This window comes from Aulonocara sp. 'chitande type north' Nkhata Bay, linkage group LG20 (assembly GCF_057382095.1).
Source record: "Aulonocara sp. 'chitande type north' Nkhata Bay isolate Kocher_YH1m ecotype deep benthic linkage group LG20, A_spYH_male_GT1.1, whole genome shotgun sequence".
NCBI lineage: Eukaryota > Metazoa > Chordata > Actinopteri > Cichliformes > Cichlidae > Aulonocara > Aulonocara sp. 'chitande type north' Nkhata Bay.
The window spans coordinates 5,745,595-5,761,409 of NC_141363.1; the positions used below are offsets into that span (position 1 = coordinate 5,745,595).

The following is a 15,815-nucleotide window of genomic DNA, read 5'->3' on the forward strand; positions in this document are numbered from 1 at the left end:
GGCTCTTCAGTCTCCTGACAGTATTGGCAAGTTTCTCATTTCAGCATCTCGTTTATGGCCTCGGGACAAACAGAATTCATGTATTTAACTGACACCTTCCAAACAACAATGAAAAGTTCATCGTTGCATAAAGATGGTGGCATTTCTCTCAACGTATTTCTCTCAGTGGAGAGCACAGGGAAATGAGTAAAACTACATGAGGTAAAATTCAGTTAGTTTTTCTTTGGAGAGAAATCATCACAGTAAAACGATTTGAAAATTTCCCTCCAGCCATGAGCATTAAAGAATTCATGAAATATTCAAGCCTAGTTGCAGATATTTGTGTTTAGAGTGGCTATACTATTAAGTGTTCCTTGGAGCTTTGATGTGCCATTATTAGCTGCGTGCATGAATGACTAAGGAATACTAAATGTTCATTCAGTAGGTTAATCCAAATATTCTTTTTTCCCCCATTGCCTTTCCAAGGCTTAGTGGGGCATTCATTAATTTTGTCTGTAATTATCATTTTACCATTGGCTCAAAAAGAAGTAGAATCTTTTAAATCCCCCTCAACATTATGAGCAGCTTGTGAGCCAGAGGCGTAGCGTTTGTAATAAGTCCTGACTGAACTTTATGAGCTGGCAGTCTTTCTAGTTTTGTATACTACAAGTAATGATGTATGATTAACTGAAAAAATCTTGGAGACAGCTTAATGTCTCCTGAAGTACATCAGAATACACTTAAAGTATATATAAAAAAGTCACTGTGAAAGATGGTCCCTTTCATGAGGTAGACTGTACACAGAAATGCACCAACAATAGTAAATGGACCTCTAAATTCTTTAAAGTGGCAGTAAGCAACTTTTCACCTGTGAGTTTTTGGTTTAAAAACATCCAGCATTACCATTCAAATAAATAGGAAGGTTTGATTTCTTTAAAAAAATGTCAGCTGAATGTTGCCTTTAAATCAGGTGAAATTCTATTTCATGTTCACTCTTGTTTGTTTTCCTGTCCCTTTCTATCACTTACCCTTTTTATCTTCTTCGCTTCTTCCAACAATTGGGTCTTTATTGTTTGACACAGTTACTCTGGTTGTTCCACCTTAAGCTATTTCAGCTACCTGGGGAAAGCTACTGGGAAACAACGAGGGCAAAAGTGAGAATTTAACTTTTCCAACGAAGTTTCTTTTCAGAGTTACATAGTGAAAATAAAAAGCAATCCACACACACACACATACACACACAGACACACACACAGAGCATCTTTTGACACAGTGCCTGACTATAATGAACTTACAGTGGGGCAAAAAAGTATTTAGTCAGCCACCGATTGTGCAAGTTCCCCCACCTAAAATGATGACAGAGGTCAGTAATTTGCACCAGAGGTACACTTCAACTGTGAGAGACAGAATGTGAAAAAAAATCCATGAATCCACATGGTAGGATTTGTAAAGAATTTATTCGTAAATCAGGGTGGAAAATAAGTATTTGGTCAATAACAAAAATACAACTCAATACTTTGTAACATAACCTTTGTTGGCAATAACAGAGGTCAAACGTTTACTATAGGTCTTTACCAGGTTTGCACACACAGTAGCTGGTATCTTGGCCCATTCCTCCATGCAGATCTTCTCGAGAGCAGTGATGTTTTGGGGCTGTCGCCGAGCAACACGGACTTTCAACTCCCGGTGCCACAATCGGTGGCTGACTAAATACTTTTTTGCCCCACTGTACCTGATGCTCTTGTACAGAACAGTTATAAGTTACTTCTGTGTTTGAGTTCTCTTTCATTAACTATTAATTGTGTGTTCTTTGTGGCCTTAGACTGTAAGTCAATAAAAAAAAGGGTTACAAGTCGTGCCTCCACTTACATTAAATAATTATATATTAGAATAATTTAATATTTCCACACTCATAAAAGCGTGCTCTTCACATGCACGCAGGTGTTTTCAGGTATTCTGACTCATCAGCAATGGCGTCATCACATTTTGCAGGTTTTAGAGTAGAAATGTTATGGCTTACTGGGATACGTATATGGAGCAGATCTGTAGCTCGCTTTATAGCAGACACACTGGCTTGTGGTACCACCAGGAAAAACATACTCAGAACTGATACTGAAATTTACTCCATTAAGGTGAGCTTATAAAGTGTGGCACTGTGCATGTTAGCTCATTCTATTAACTTTTCAGCAATGAAATCAGTTTTTACGTAATTTGCATAATTGAACTTTTTTTTTTTAAATTGGCTTCAAAGCCATTTTAAGATTTTGCGTACAATAAATGGCATCACTTTAGAAAATATGACCCATATTATGTATAATAAGTACCAACTAAACATCAGAATGAAACCATTAGCCCACGAATTTGCGGCAATAGCTTACAGGTCAATTCTGCGTAATTAGCAATTTTGGTGCTTAAGAAATACATTTTTTTAGACAATCCTCATTATCCCCCCAAATAAAATGAATGTGTGCATACATAACTCCCGTGCCTTATTGCCTTATCAGCCAGAAACAATAAAACTACAGTTACTTTATACAGATCCGTTCTGCTGTACCCGGATAGGTGATCATGACATTTTGAGGAAATGTCGAAGACCTGCAGCTTGGAAAAAAAACGCAGGCCAAACCCTCCTGCATCCACCTCTGATGTCCCGTGTGCCAGCGGCGCCGCGCGCGCAGGCAGTTGGAGTCCTCACCGTGTAGACGAGCTGGACTCGCGCATTCAAAAACCAGTTTTAAGCTGCTCGCGAACTCTTTGTGTTCCTTAAACGAATTTACCCAACAACAATTATTTCAACCTCAAAACGTTCACTACGCAAACTACCACCGCTAAGGGCTTGGTTTAAATCCGCCTGCCCGCGGTGCATGCGGGACCATCGGGATATCCTACATTAATGTACCAGTGAGGAGAGCGGAGGACCGAGGTGCTGGTAATTACTCAGACGCTGAAAACACTGGGACCGACGATGAAAAGAGTAAGCGCTTACATTTAGGGTAGTCTGCCTCAAGAAAGGAGAAAGAAAGCAGTTTGGGTGTATTTAGAGAGAGCAACACCCGCACTTTGAAGAGACCAACTAAACTGTAGTCGTCTACTCGATCTGGGGACCTGCTTGGGTGAAGGAGTGAGGAGATGCGCGGTGTATCATGGATATACGAGAAGGGATGAACGACAGCAAACACCAGAGGATATGTATTCCGGTAAGGAAATACATTTATTTACTTTATTCGGTATTCTACGGAAGCTGCAGTATTCACTATTCCCGATACAGTACTGATTATTTCTTATGCCTGTGCTACGAGGTTGTTGTTATCACCGGTCTACAACTTCCACTTCTGAAATAAACCACAGTAAAGTGGAGTAAAGCTGAATATTTTAGGTATTTACCGAAACGTGATGTCAAAGAAACTGCCTTGCTCATTTTATAATATGCATTTGTTTTTGAAGTATCCCATCAATAGTACGGAGCACACATTCACACCCACATATTAGACATTCAGCGCTCAATTGCACAAGTGACGGCATTGTGTCCATGCCATTATTGCCATGCATGAGTTAGAAAACTAACAGCTTTGAAATCCCAGCTGACTGGTGCCATTTCTCATCAGATAAAATCACATTCTGCGTCTCCTAATTGGCCATGGCCATCATTTATACCGTGCAGCTTTTTCTGTGAGGCACAAATCCAGACCATCATTCCTCGTTCATTTAAAACCTTTTGGCAGAACACATTGCCGTCAGTGATCACCAGGGGATTGGAATCAGTCCAGTCTCATCATCTCTCCTTTTCTTTGATTGCACCGCGCTCCTCGCTTGATTGGTTCGGATTGTCTAAAGTCCTTTAGCATCCGACTCTGCTGGAAATAGTTAATCTCGTGAAATCAAGCGTCCATATGTTTCATATGGATCTTCTTTGCTTGTGATTCTGCTATTAAGTAAATTAAAGTGCTTTTGCTATTAAATATATTAGAGGTGGTTTTGATTATTAACTCTTCCCTTTGTCAGTGTTTAGTGTTGCCCCTCTCTTAGGGATACCTCAGGGGATGCTTCACAATACTGTTTTTGTTTCATGTTGGCATACATTCAACTGCATGTTTGGGTATAGTTTTGTTGATTTTGTTGTTTCCACCGAACTGGAAGTGCAGTATCTCCTTTTTAAACATTTGTATTAAAGTGACTGGAATTGTAGAGTTACTACACATCTCCTTGGGGAAGTGAGCTTATGGCTGGGCAGGTTTCTGATGATGTCACCGGGACAGAAAAAGGAGGAGGGTGAACATGAAGTTCATAGTACCCCGCTGAGCCTGGTCTGGATGAGGAAAGAGGAGTCTGAGTTGGCAAAGACAAAAGTACCGCATGTGCATTCTGATTGGTTCAAGTAGGGGTTGCCTTTTTTTTTTTTTATTACTTTAACAAGTAAGCAAATCTATTTGGATGAGTCACTTGGTTTCTTTAAAATTCTGTTTCAGTTTTGTGTTTCTGCTGTTCATACTTGTCTCTGAGTTCACATGCAAAGAAGTGCAGACTATGGACATTTTACCTGCAGAGCTAAACTCTTTAGTCTTCATCTTTTATTCAGTTGTCTATGCAATAAGTAAGTGGGACACCAGCAGTGCATAAGCTAATCCGTGTGGACAATATGCTTACCTATTGCATTAAAAAGTAAAAAAACAAAACCAAAAGAACTGACTGCTTGAATTTCTTCTTATAGGAATATTAATAATGACAACTGTAATACATCAGTATTCAGTTTAGTGAAATAACGCAGAATTCTTGCATGTATACGAGAAGTTACATTGACAAGGCGCAGTTGCTCTGAGAACTGGAAGCAAAGTTTTCTGCATTATGAACCCCAATGAAGCAGCAAACAAGCGCATTAAAATGACATTTTATATACTAGTTTTAAACATGACAAATCTGTAAAAAGACAAAATTCTGTCAATCTGTGGTTGTGACAAAAATGAGCTAGACATGAACTGTGAGAAAGCTCAGAAAATTAATTAAGTAAATAGGCAAGTTTTTTCAATTGTAGTTTATTGACATAAATACATAATTGCTTATCATTAAAAAAGGAAATATATGTCCACACTGATAAAAAAAAGTGCAAGTTTGTGCTTTAAAGATATTTTCTAGACCAACACTATAATATATGCATGTGTAAAATGTTTAGAAGGGGAATTGGCCTCCTCTGGATGTGATGCAGGTCACACATGGACTGCACAAGTGTCTCCATTCCTGGAGTAGTGCATCCTGCAGCTGTGCAGTGGTCATTCATCGAAGCTACCACTGTTGAGCACATCAACACATCTTCAATAAAAGACGTATCCGGACTAACTGCTGGCTAATGAAGCGTCCGGATATGATTGTGATCCTGAAAGTCCTTCACTATTCCCACTGTGGGCAGGCAGGTATTGTCCTTTCTAAACAGCCGCAGGGCGGGGTTCTGCTGCAAGAATGTCACAAGTACAGATGGGAGCACTTCATGTTGGTACCGCTATCATGGACATGCAAACCTGCCATCATGGCAGTAGTCAGGTCAACTTAAGTCAGTCACGGCAAGTCAGCACCCATTACAGTGTTGTGTGACCACTGGCTTGTGAATATCTATCTATCTATCTATCTATCTATCTATCTATCTATCTATCTATCTATCTATCTATCTATCTATCTATCTATCTATCTATCTATCTATCTATCTATCTATCTATCTATCTATCTATCTATCTATCTATCTATCTATCTATCTATCTATCTATCTATCTATCTATCTATCTATGCTTTAAACAATGGTCCTTACGGAGACTTAAAATCTGTCTTAGAGGATCTGTCTTCCTTGCAGTAATAGCAGTTTGCCTTTTCTCCATCAAGGGCAGAAAATTACCTCCCATGATGACAGCTGAGATCAAGCAAGTGCTAAATTAGTGTATTTAAAGAACTATTAATTGGGAGGCTTTTATTATCCTAATTGGCATCCTTAATTGGTAATTTAGTAAAAGCATGTGCACTGGGATTGTCAGCTTGTGCCTAAAAACATTTATAGAGTGTTAAAATTACTTGTAAGAGAAGGCAAGGCAGGTTGATTTGTAGAGTTCATTTGCTCGAGGCAATGAAATTTTGACTCTCTGGTTATAAAACACAAGAAGGCGTTAAGATCTAAAAAAAACATGAGGTAAAATTAAAGACAGTACATAATCAGTACTTATTATCTATCTACATATCTGTTTCCCAAAACCATGTATATATCTTACTAATTTCAGACTTTTTCAATTAATTTGTTTCTATGGGTTTAACCACGTAAGCAGCAATGTTTTTAAGGGTTTTTAGAAAATGTTGAAATGGATTTAGATGCATGGCTCTATTCTCGGTTCTAAATTATTACCACACACTGGCTCATTATGCTAAAATCTGGTCTTGGAGCATGTATGCAAGCAGGGAGAACCTTTCAACATGCTCAGTTGCTCTTGTCACAGGGGAGATTGGAATGAGCGCGTTAGTGGAGCGCTCCTGGTGCGGTCTGGAGAAATGAAAAAGCTGGCATGTGTTATGTCACGCCTGCAGCTTGTGTGCTTAGATCAAAACACTATTAGTCTCTTTGTCTTGTGCCACTATTTGAGGTAGAATCTTGGCTGGGGAATACACTGGCACTTCCTTTGCCTCCTGCGGTGTGCCATTTGTGGGAAAGACGGAAAAAAATATTTGGGCATCATAAAATCTTTAGCTAAAGAAAGTTTTGTTGTTACTCATCATATGCAAATAGATTCTTCTGTGCTTCGTCAACATTGCACTTGTGTTGAATTCTTATACGTAGTACAATAATTAATACAGTGAGAAGTACAGTCACATTTAAATTGTGCAAGGGGCTACAAATACAGATATGGCACCATGTTAAAATTTAGCAAAACCCATAGTGACAATGAAAACAAAGCATAGTCAATATCTACATACCTTTATAAAAATAAAGTAAAAAAACATCTAAAATACATGTAGTGCAGTGAAAAAGTATATTTAATACTTGACAAAAGGAACCTGTGAAAAAGCTAAATGCAGTTTTGAAATAATCTTTTCATTAATAAGTAGGTTAAAAGATCTAAAAAAAAAGTGACACATCAACACACGAAGTCACCGACGTCTGTCAGCTAGGAAAAGGTTACAGAGCCATTTCTAGCCATTACTCACACATGAAGAAAACTAGAGAAAAAGTAGTGAGCCTTCCCAGCAGTAGCCAGCCTACCAAAAATTTAGTATTACATGACTCATCCAGGAGATCACAAAAGAACCCAGAACAACATCTAAAGAACTGCAGCCATACTTGCCTCAGTTAAAGTCGTGACTCAATAATCAGAAAAAATGGGAAATATGGAATTCATGGGAGAATTCCAAGGAAAACAAACACTGCTGACCAAAAAGAACACAAAAAATCCTGATAACCTCGAGACTGTTGGGTAAATATTCTCTGGACTAATGAGACAAGAAGGTTTGAGTCCCCTTACACCTGATGTAAAACTAACACATCATCATTATATAATAAGAACATCATAGTAACAGCCATTTATAGTGGTGGTAGTGTGATGGCCTGGCTGCTTTGTTGCTTCAGGATCTGGATGACTTGATGGTACCATGAATTCTGCTCTCTACCAGAAAATCCTGAAGGAGAATGTCCGGCCATCAGTTTTTGCCCTAAAGGTCAAGCTTATTTGGATTATGCAGCAGGACAATGATCCGAAGTACACCAGCAAGTCCACCTCTGGATGACTAAAAAACAAAACCAAAAAAAAAAAAAAAAAAAAAAAAAAGAAGGTTTTGGAGTGGCAGAGTCAAAGTCTGGACTTCAACCTAGTTGAAATGCTTTGGCATGGCCTTGAACAGGCCATTCATGCTTGAAAACCCTCTGATGTGGCTGAATTATAACAAAGAAGAGTGGGCCAAAATTCCTCCACAGTGATGTGAAATACACACTGCCAGTTATCATAAAAGCTTTATTGCAGTTCTTGCTGCCAAGGGTGGCACAACCAGGTAGAAGGTTTTGGAGGCATTTACTATTTCACATAGAGCCAGGTAGGTTTGGACAGCTTTTTTTTTCTCTAATAAATTGAATTATCATTTTAAAACTGCATTTTGTATTTACTTGGGTTATCTTTGTCCAATATTAAAACTTGCTGGATAATGTGAGGCACTTAAATGTAACAAATATGCAAAAAGAAATCAAGAAGGGGCCAAAGACTTATTCACCGCACTACTATCTACTCCATTATTAGTGGCACTTGTCTGGGAGGTGCTTGTTAAACTTTGATTTGTGTGTGGTGAATCCAAGAATGCAGGACATAGAAATAATTTCACATTTGCTACTACTACCAGTCTCAAGTTGAGCATCACCACAAAATAAATTTTGAATGACCGGAGGCACTCGGAGCTGTGAGATGAGCCACACGTGCAAGGAAAACACTGATCGAGCTGGTGTCTGCAGATTAAGTGAAGCCACAGCTCAGGTGATTAAAGATGCAGCATTGTATGCCATTCCTCCTGGTCTTGTCTCATTCCTGCAGAGTGTGGGAGTCTGGCCTCATTCATGATTCAGAGCTTGGGGGCCGGGAGGGGCTGGAGGGAGTGCATGTGCGTGTGTGTGGGGGATGCTCTTGCTTCTTAGTGTGAATTTTATCTTCATCTGGACTCTCCAACCACAAAAGGGACCCAGAGTAACCTTCTATTAATATATTTTTAAGCCCTAAAAACTGATGACAGCTGAAAGATCGGGTGTAGGGGAGAGGGTCGAATCAGTTGCCATCACTGTCAAAGTGTGCGGTTTACTGAACTGTAGTCTATGGTTTATAAGCTCCAGCTGGTGCTGTCAGAGAACAAGAGGATGAGTGGTGTCACTTTGACAACGCTGAAATTTGGAGGAGTGCTTTGTCTCTACAAATCTGAAGCTTCCCTGGAAGCAGCTGCGTATCCTCAAAAGTAAAACGAAACACTCGGTTTTGCATTCAAAGTTCTTTCTGCTGTTCTCTCATAAGCTCCTTTAAGTCAGAGAAGATTTCAAGTTTAACTCATTAGCTGATTGACAGAAACCAAACAAGCGCGATTTAGTCACTGAAGTAAATTTTTAAGCAAAGATGCCAAATATTTGATGGGCGTAGCTTCTTAAATGTGGGTATTAGCTGATTTTCCTGTCTTATATGCGCAAATAAATTCCGTTTCCTTGGGTTTTAAAACAGACAAGTTCACTGGGTGGGTGGATGCTTGAGCATTTGGCTGCTGATAAGACTGCTGGTTTGACATACCATATGCCAGAGACACACTAAGGAAAACGATGGTTGGAGCTCATTAAAATTATTGTGGCCATGTGTAATGAACTTGCTAACTGTCTTTGAAATGGTTGCCTTGAAGACAGGGATCTGGACTTTGCCCACTTGCAGTCAGTTGCCATCTTCAAAGTGATTTTGGTTCTTTAAGATGGTGCTACCACAGCAATAAGGTACTCAGTCTGCTATCAGTTTCAGGGGTCAAGTTGGCAATTATTGCAATCCGCTTGTCATAATATGACAATTAACTGTGATAAATAAGTAAAAGACACAAATCTGTTGCTGTCTATATATGGCAAGAATCACACCAACTACTTACATTAAGAGTCCAACCAGAAGCTCATAGTTAAATAAAACAGAGATTCAGAAATTCCTCCACAAATAGTGACATAGTTGCTGTAAGCTGGCAGTTTAACTGTATGATAACATAGGTGCTCAGCAACATTGCTTTAACGTAGGGAAATACAACCAGCTGGCAGATAGCTGAGCCAAGTCGTTGATGAATTATGCTCATTAGTGCGGATTGATTGCAATGTGTTGTCTTAGTCACACAATGATTGGAGAAAGGTTGTCTCCCACCCAGCAACCACTTTCAATTGCCTTGCTATGATATACAGTGATGTAGCTGACTAAAGAAAATCTTGGTGAAGTCATGCCTAAGTTGGTTGATTGGTTACAGAAAAAAAGAAGCTTTTTGTCTGTATTTAACTAAATCTGCCACATTGCAGATTAATTAAATGTAGAGCCTTACTCTTTTAGCTTAAATTAAATAATTTACAAAATCCAGTGTTGTATATTAAAGAATTTCCACATAGTTATTTTATTTCAGTCATAACAACAAACTCAACATATTCTGGCTCATATTTGTATATATTACCAAAAATATAATAATGCAGACTCAATTCTGGATCGCAGTACAATAATTTTGAGTAAAACTGTTAATCAGCCTCATGTCCTGAGCCGTAACAGTTCCTGTTGTGTATCGTTTTCCATTTGATGGCAAACCGTCCAGCTTGGTTTGAACGCGGCTGCTACTCTAGTCTCTTGAGCCTTCAAAGCTGTGTAGAACAAATTTAGACCAAACAGCAAAATATGTCAATTCAGATATTTTCAGTCTCAAAGCTTCAAAACTTTGCAGGGTTTTCTCTTTATCAAAGTAACATGGACGATTTGGTTGGATGAGCTCTTGTCAACCAGCCGACCTGAAAGCTTCAGGCTAATAACTTGACGAGTGACAAGAAGAAGACAGCGCTGTTAGTGAGTGTTTGCGTGTCATCTCACTGCTTGAGAGAAGAAATAACAGGGTCCCCCAGCTGGTACTGGTATAAGGTTATTGTGGCAAATGAGTATGCAAACCATTTCAAATATTCTGATTGGATTTGTACTGAAAAACTGGTTAAGGCATTAGTCAAAAAGAAAGAAACCATACAAATGTGTGTTCTTCATTACATGCAGTGCACCTGTTTTATTCTCCTTTACTTTCATCTGCATATGTGCAGTGAGAGGCTGACTTTGCGGCTGCGTTCCATTTAAGTGTTGTTGAGTTTGTGCAAATTGGGTCAGGAAATGTTTAGGCCAGGACTGTCATTCCAGGCCTTGATCATAATCCATTTTTCAAACACGGGCTTTTTTTCCAACAACATGAAAGAGGTTGAAACTTGAAAGGCAAAGTTTGAAAGCCTTCCTTATCATTAACTTTCATCTGATAAAGCAAACAAATGAGAGAATCAATTTGTGATGAAAGTAAGTCATTGGCCTTGTCGCTACCACTTAAGGTCACGAGGCTAATCGATTTGCACTGAATAGGAAGTCAAATGCTGGCCACGACTCAACTCCCCTAGACATCATCTTAGTGCTGAGCTTCTTTGGATCAAAAGGCTTTCTTTTGTCCCTCCACTAACCCTGTTGTCTGATGTCTCGTGTCTCGAGGCTTGCAGCCTAATAGAGATCAAAAGATTGGTGTTAGAGGCCAGCAGATAGTAGCTTTTTTGAATGGGGCCTCTCAGTAGTTCACACATTCCGGTCATGTTCAGTTGTGTTGCTGTCAGGGCAGGATAAATTAATTTTAGATGACCAGACTGTAAAACGTTTAATGGCTGACAAAACAATTACTTGAACATTTTTTAAAAAAACATGAAGTGTTTGTCGAAATGCGAGTGTCAAATTGCAGTGACAGTTCAATCTGCAGCCCGTGGTGACACACACGTTTACTTTAGTAGTCAAATTAAAACTGTACACATGCACGTTACATTAGATGTCGCCCGGACATTGAAGTAGCAATGCGCAAGTGTGCGGCTGGAATTTTTAACGACTCCTATTTTTTCAATTAAAGACATAATGTTGAGTAATTTATTCAGCACATTTCTCACAATTATTCACTCAAAGGAGGCACATTCCAAAAATATCCAGGAGCCCTTGGAGGGATTTGAAGTGTCTCTGTTTTATTAATGAAAGCCAACATTTACTCCTGACATTTGCATCGTAATAACTGCGAGATAAGTTGGAACTAAGATGACTCTCTAAACCCAATCTCCATAATGAGATTTATAGGGGAAAAGTGTTGCCTTTAATGGTTAAGTACATGCAGAAGGAGGAATAGTGTAGGCAAATGTGTCAGGGACGCAGTTGATATATTCACATAAGCATCAGTATGCTCTATCATGCTTTTCAGCGGCGCAAGGATAGAAGGCGCGCATATAACTGAGAAAGCGTAATCGTTCAGTTGTCTCTGCTTTTTTGGCACGCGGCTCCTGATAGACTACACTGTATGTTCTTATTAATTCCCCCCTCTCATTTATTTCAGCATGCTTATGGTTTGGAGTCAGAGGAAGCTTTACCATCAGTCAGTTAAATGTTCCAGGGAGAGTCGGTTTGAACAAAGGCAATGGCTAATTTCCCCCCTTCATCCTTTTTCACTCCATACGCAGCCTCACGTACGCAAACATTTATCTGCTGCTTTATCAGAAAGGATCTTGGCTATCACCATGTTAGGGATGTATGTGTATTTAAACAAATAAACAGGCTGCATCATTGTTTATCAGTGACGGGAGGAGTGCAACTTATTCTCATATCACAACTTGTTTGGGACTTCATTTAAGTAAGAAGGAGAGATAAATTACAGTTTAGCCTTTGAGAAAATCAATTGCAAGTCTCCCAGGGGGACTGAAAATGTTTTTGTACTGTGTACAGTCAGCGCTTTGTGTCAGACGTACATAATCCCCCTCGTTCAGGCAGAATCCAGGAGCCAGGACGCTACTTTATTACGTGCTAGGGATGTGTCTGACAACCAGTGTGCTTTTTGTTTTGTCTCAGTAAGTTTGAGCACAAGTGAGCAATCCCTTTATGTTTCTCTCGCAGCCATGATCCCTATTATGAAACGTTGAGCACACTTAAGCAAACTCTGCAACAGTGGAAGCCTTTTGTGCACCACAAGATCTGCAGCTAAAACAAAAAGCACCTGCCAAATATTACCTGTTACCTAAAATACGTTTTCTACATGTTAACATTAACTTCTTGTTTTATATGTCACAAACATGGACAGTAATGGTTCTCATGAAATCCATCCAACTCTTTTGAATCGAGATTAGAGATTTTGAATGTTTAATGGTTTCCTCCCCTTTGCTTTCTTTCTTCTTCTTTTTTTTTTGACAGAACAACAGTGAAAGTGCTGGAAAGGACAAAGCTGTGATTCTACACACCTGTGATTGGAAGTGAGCTTTTATTGACCTGAGACCATTAAAATGAAGTTGCTATGGAAACTGATAGTGCTGCTGTCATTGGTGGAACGCCTGGCAGGTAAGCCTCCCAAACGTGTATTCTTGTCTTGATGCCTATGGTCTATGTTGAATTCAGAACAGATGGCTCTTAAAATTAAAAGAGAAAAATAAAAGATTTTTTTAAGGAAAAGAGTGCCCAAAGCTTTGAACAATTTTACAAATGTTAGGAAATGTTCATGTTGCTGTTCCTTTCATTGGCAGCTCAAGGCAAGAAAATCGACAATCTCTCAGTTGTGCATAGCAACTATTTCTCTCTTTCTCTTTTTCTTTTGTTTTTTCCCAGGCATTGCATCCTGTTGCAAAAAACAATCAGCCAGGTTTCCATCTCTGAAAGGCAGCCTCTTTCTATCAGTTGAGCGTGCAGTCATTCATTTTAAATAGCGCCTCAATTGTTACCTAAATGAGATCGCGCCGGTCGTAGTACTGGAATCTTGCTTTGTGATCTTGCTTTTAATGAGAAACCTAATTTTCCTCCCTTACAAATTTTTCGGGGTCAAATGGTAGCTCTCTGCAGAATGTCAGAGTTTGAAACTGAGAGCAAGATGAATAAGGGCTTTGTTGCATGAGCACAGTATCTTGAGGAATGAGTAATCTTTCATGTTGCCTTGCTCAAAATAGCAGCCCCTCCTCACAGCTGGGACCTAAAATAATTAGTGTGCGTGCATGTGTTTGTGACTGTCACTGTGTGAATTTACGTGCACACGCGGGTCTTTTGTTTTTTTCTTTTTCAAAAGCGCGACGGCATGTCGGCACCTAAAATTGCCTACATGGCAATTAGCACCACTTATCACTAATTCCAATACACATCAGTGGACGTCTAATGAGGCTTTCCTCGGGGAGCTGTGACTTGCTATGGGATTACAATCTATACCACAATTCTGGACTGCATATTATGGCCTACTTAGGCATTCTCTTAAATATACAGACAAGACAGTGTCTTTGACATCGATGGAAACCCTGGAAGAGTTTTGATGTCAGACAAACTGCCTACAGGAGACAATTTAGGGCTGCAGTCTGCGCAGTCACAAAATTTGCTCTTGCAATCACGAGCTGCAGAACCCACATTCAGACGTTGCTATTCAAAGCAATTTAACGCTTAACAAAGGAGCAGAGGGCAAATCGTTTCTGAAAAGCATTGTGTTGCACACCCCTTGCTTCAGTCCTGAGCCTGACATTCACAGTTGGTAACACAGAGTAACTGAGCATTAATATTCAGTGTGGAGTTACATTACATTGTTCTGCTTACGATAGAAAAGCATGGTGCAATGTAAGTACAGACCTCCAAAGCCTCTGTGTTCTACAGAAGACATGATCATTCTTTCAGCATGCAGACTTGAAATACTTGGTAGAGACAGTACTTGGTAGGTTATTTATCCAGACTCTGTGTTCTTTTTAAGAGTAAGCATTGGCTGTGTGGGAGAGCAGTAGGGCCAAGGGGAAGTTATTCCCATAGTGAGTTTATCTGAAGTTAACCGCCTCTCCCCCTATTGCTCTCTGAAGGTTTCAATGTCTGGTTGCATGGGTGTGCACTATATACAGGAGTGAGTGAGTAAGACAGAGAGCAAGAGAGCAATCATGATGCAGTTTGCCCACATAGATGCAGCTAACCTTCATACTAGGGATACACCAGTCCAATATTTGGATTGGTCTGATCCTCAGAAAACACATTTGCATCGTCTATGGGGCTAAACTGAATTCTAGGATTTCAGTGTTTACGAAGCTATGCTAAGTAAAACCACAAGCACTGCATGTGGTTGCTAAAGGCAGAGCTATCATATCATAGGGACGGGGTCAGCAGTTGAGGGTATTTCACACCTGCAGTACTGACAGGTTTTTGACTTGATGCCAAACTTTGGTCAAGTGAGCGCAGTGAGATTAGGAGTAAGGAAATGAGGAACTAGCATGATCATGAATGGCAGCGGCCTGCATTAACCTAATGACTCTCACACTGAGCTCTAACATGTGAATAATATATATTTTCAAATTGTATTTATTTTTGTTTAATTAATCAATCAGATGGTTTTCATTACATGTTCATTGCACAATTTTCCTTAAGAGAAAGAAGTTAATGCTGTAAAAGGTTTCCACAGGTGACCCTGTTAAAGGATGAGTTATATTTGCAGCTGCCTCTGTCTCTGGATCACGGAGTGGACTTTTTTTCACTCAGTCTGCTTTTGGTGTGGTGCCGCTGAGCTATTGGTAGGCTGTCCGCTCTGCATCGCTCTCTGTGTGATTACTGTGCAGATTTCATGAGGAGCACGAGCATGTTGCCTCAGCTTCTGGTCTGACATCTGAGGTGGGGGTGTCAGTTGCTCCTGTGGAATGGTCTTTTAGGTCAAAAATACCCATACAGCGTACACTATGTCCTCCACCATGTCCACCTGTTTTTTCCACAGTTTTTTTGTAATTTGTTGCATCTGCTCTGTCACGTTCCTGGGTCTGTTGATCCAGCGTTTTGAGTTTTAGTTTATTTGGATGTTATGTTTAAGTTCTTTAGGCTAGCTAAGTTCATTTGTTTATTAGTTTTGTTTATTAGTTTCTCTTTGTGTTTTCTACCCCTGTGTTTAAGTTTCCCTCTCCCTGTTTCCCTCTTCTGTTGTCAAAGTTTATATTGTCTTGTCTGCGTCTCATGTTTCCTGTTTTATTTTGAAGGTCTGTGTCCTATGTCAGTGTAGTCAGCTTTGCTTCCTTTTTCTGGTTATGTCAGACTAGTGTCTGCTGTTTCCCCATGTGTTTCCACTTCCCCTAATCACCCTTGTGTGTA

The 15,815-nt window shown here is 39.6% G+C and overlaps 1 protein-coding gene across 2 annotated transcripts in view; it reads left to right on the forward strand.

Moving 5' to 3' along the window:
* The first annotated feature begins 2,640 nt into the window (after window positions 1-2,640).
* Window positions 2,641-15,815, forward strand: part of cntn3a.1 (contactin 3a, tandem duplicate 1) — an 81,956-nt gene continuing 68,781 nt past the window's right edge. For both annotated transcript variants that reach the window (XM_086278973.1, XM_086278974.1), the window contains exons 1-2: window positions 2,641-3,176; window positions 12,927-13,070. In XM_086278973.1, the coding sequence (XP_086135099.1) occupies window positions 13,016-13,070 (55 nt within the window). In that variant the 5' untranslated portion in view covers window positions 2,641-3,176; window positions 12,927-13,015. The remainder of the gene's footprint in view (window positions 3,177-12,926; window positions 13,071-15,815) is intronic.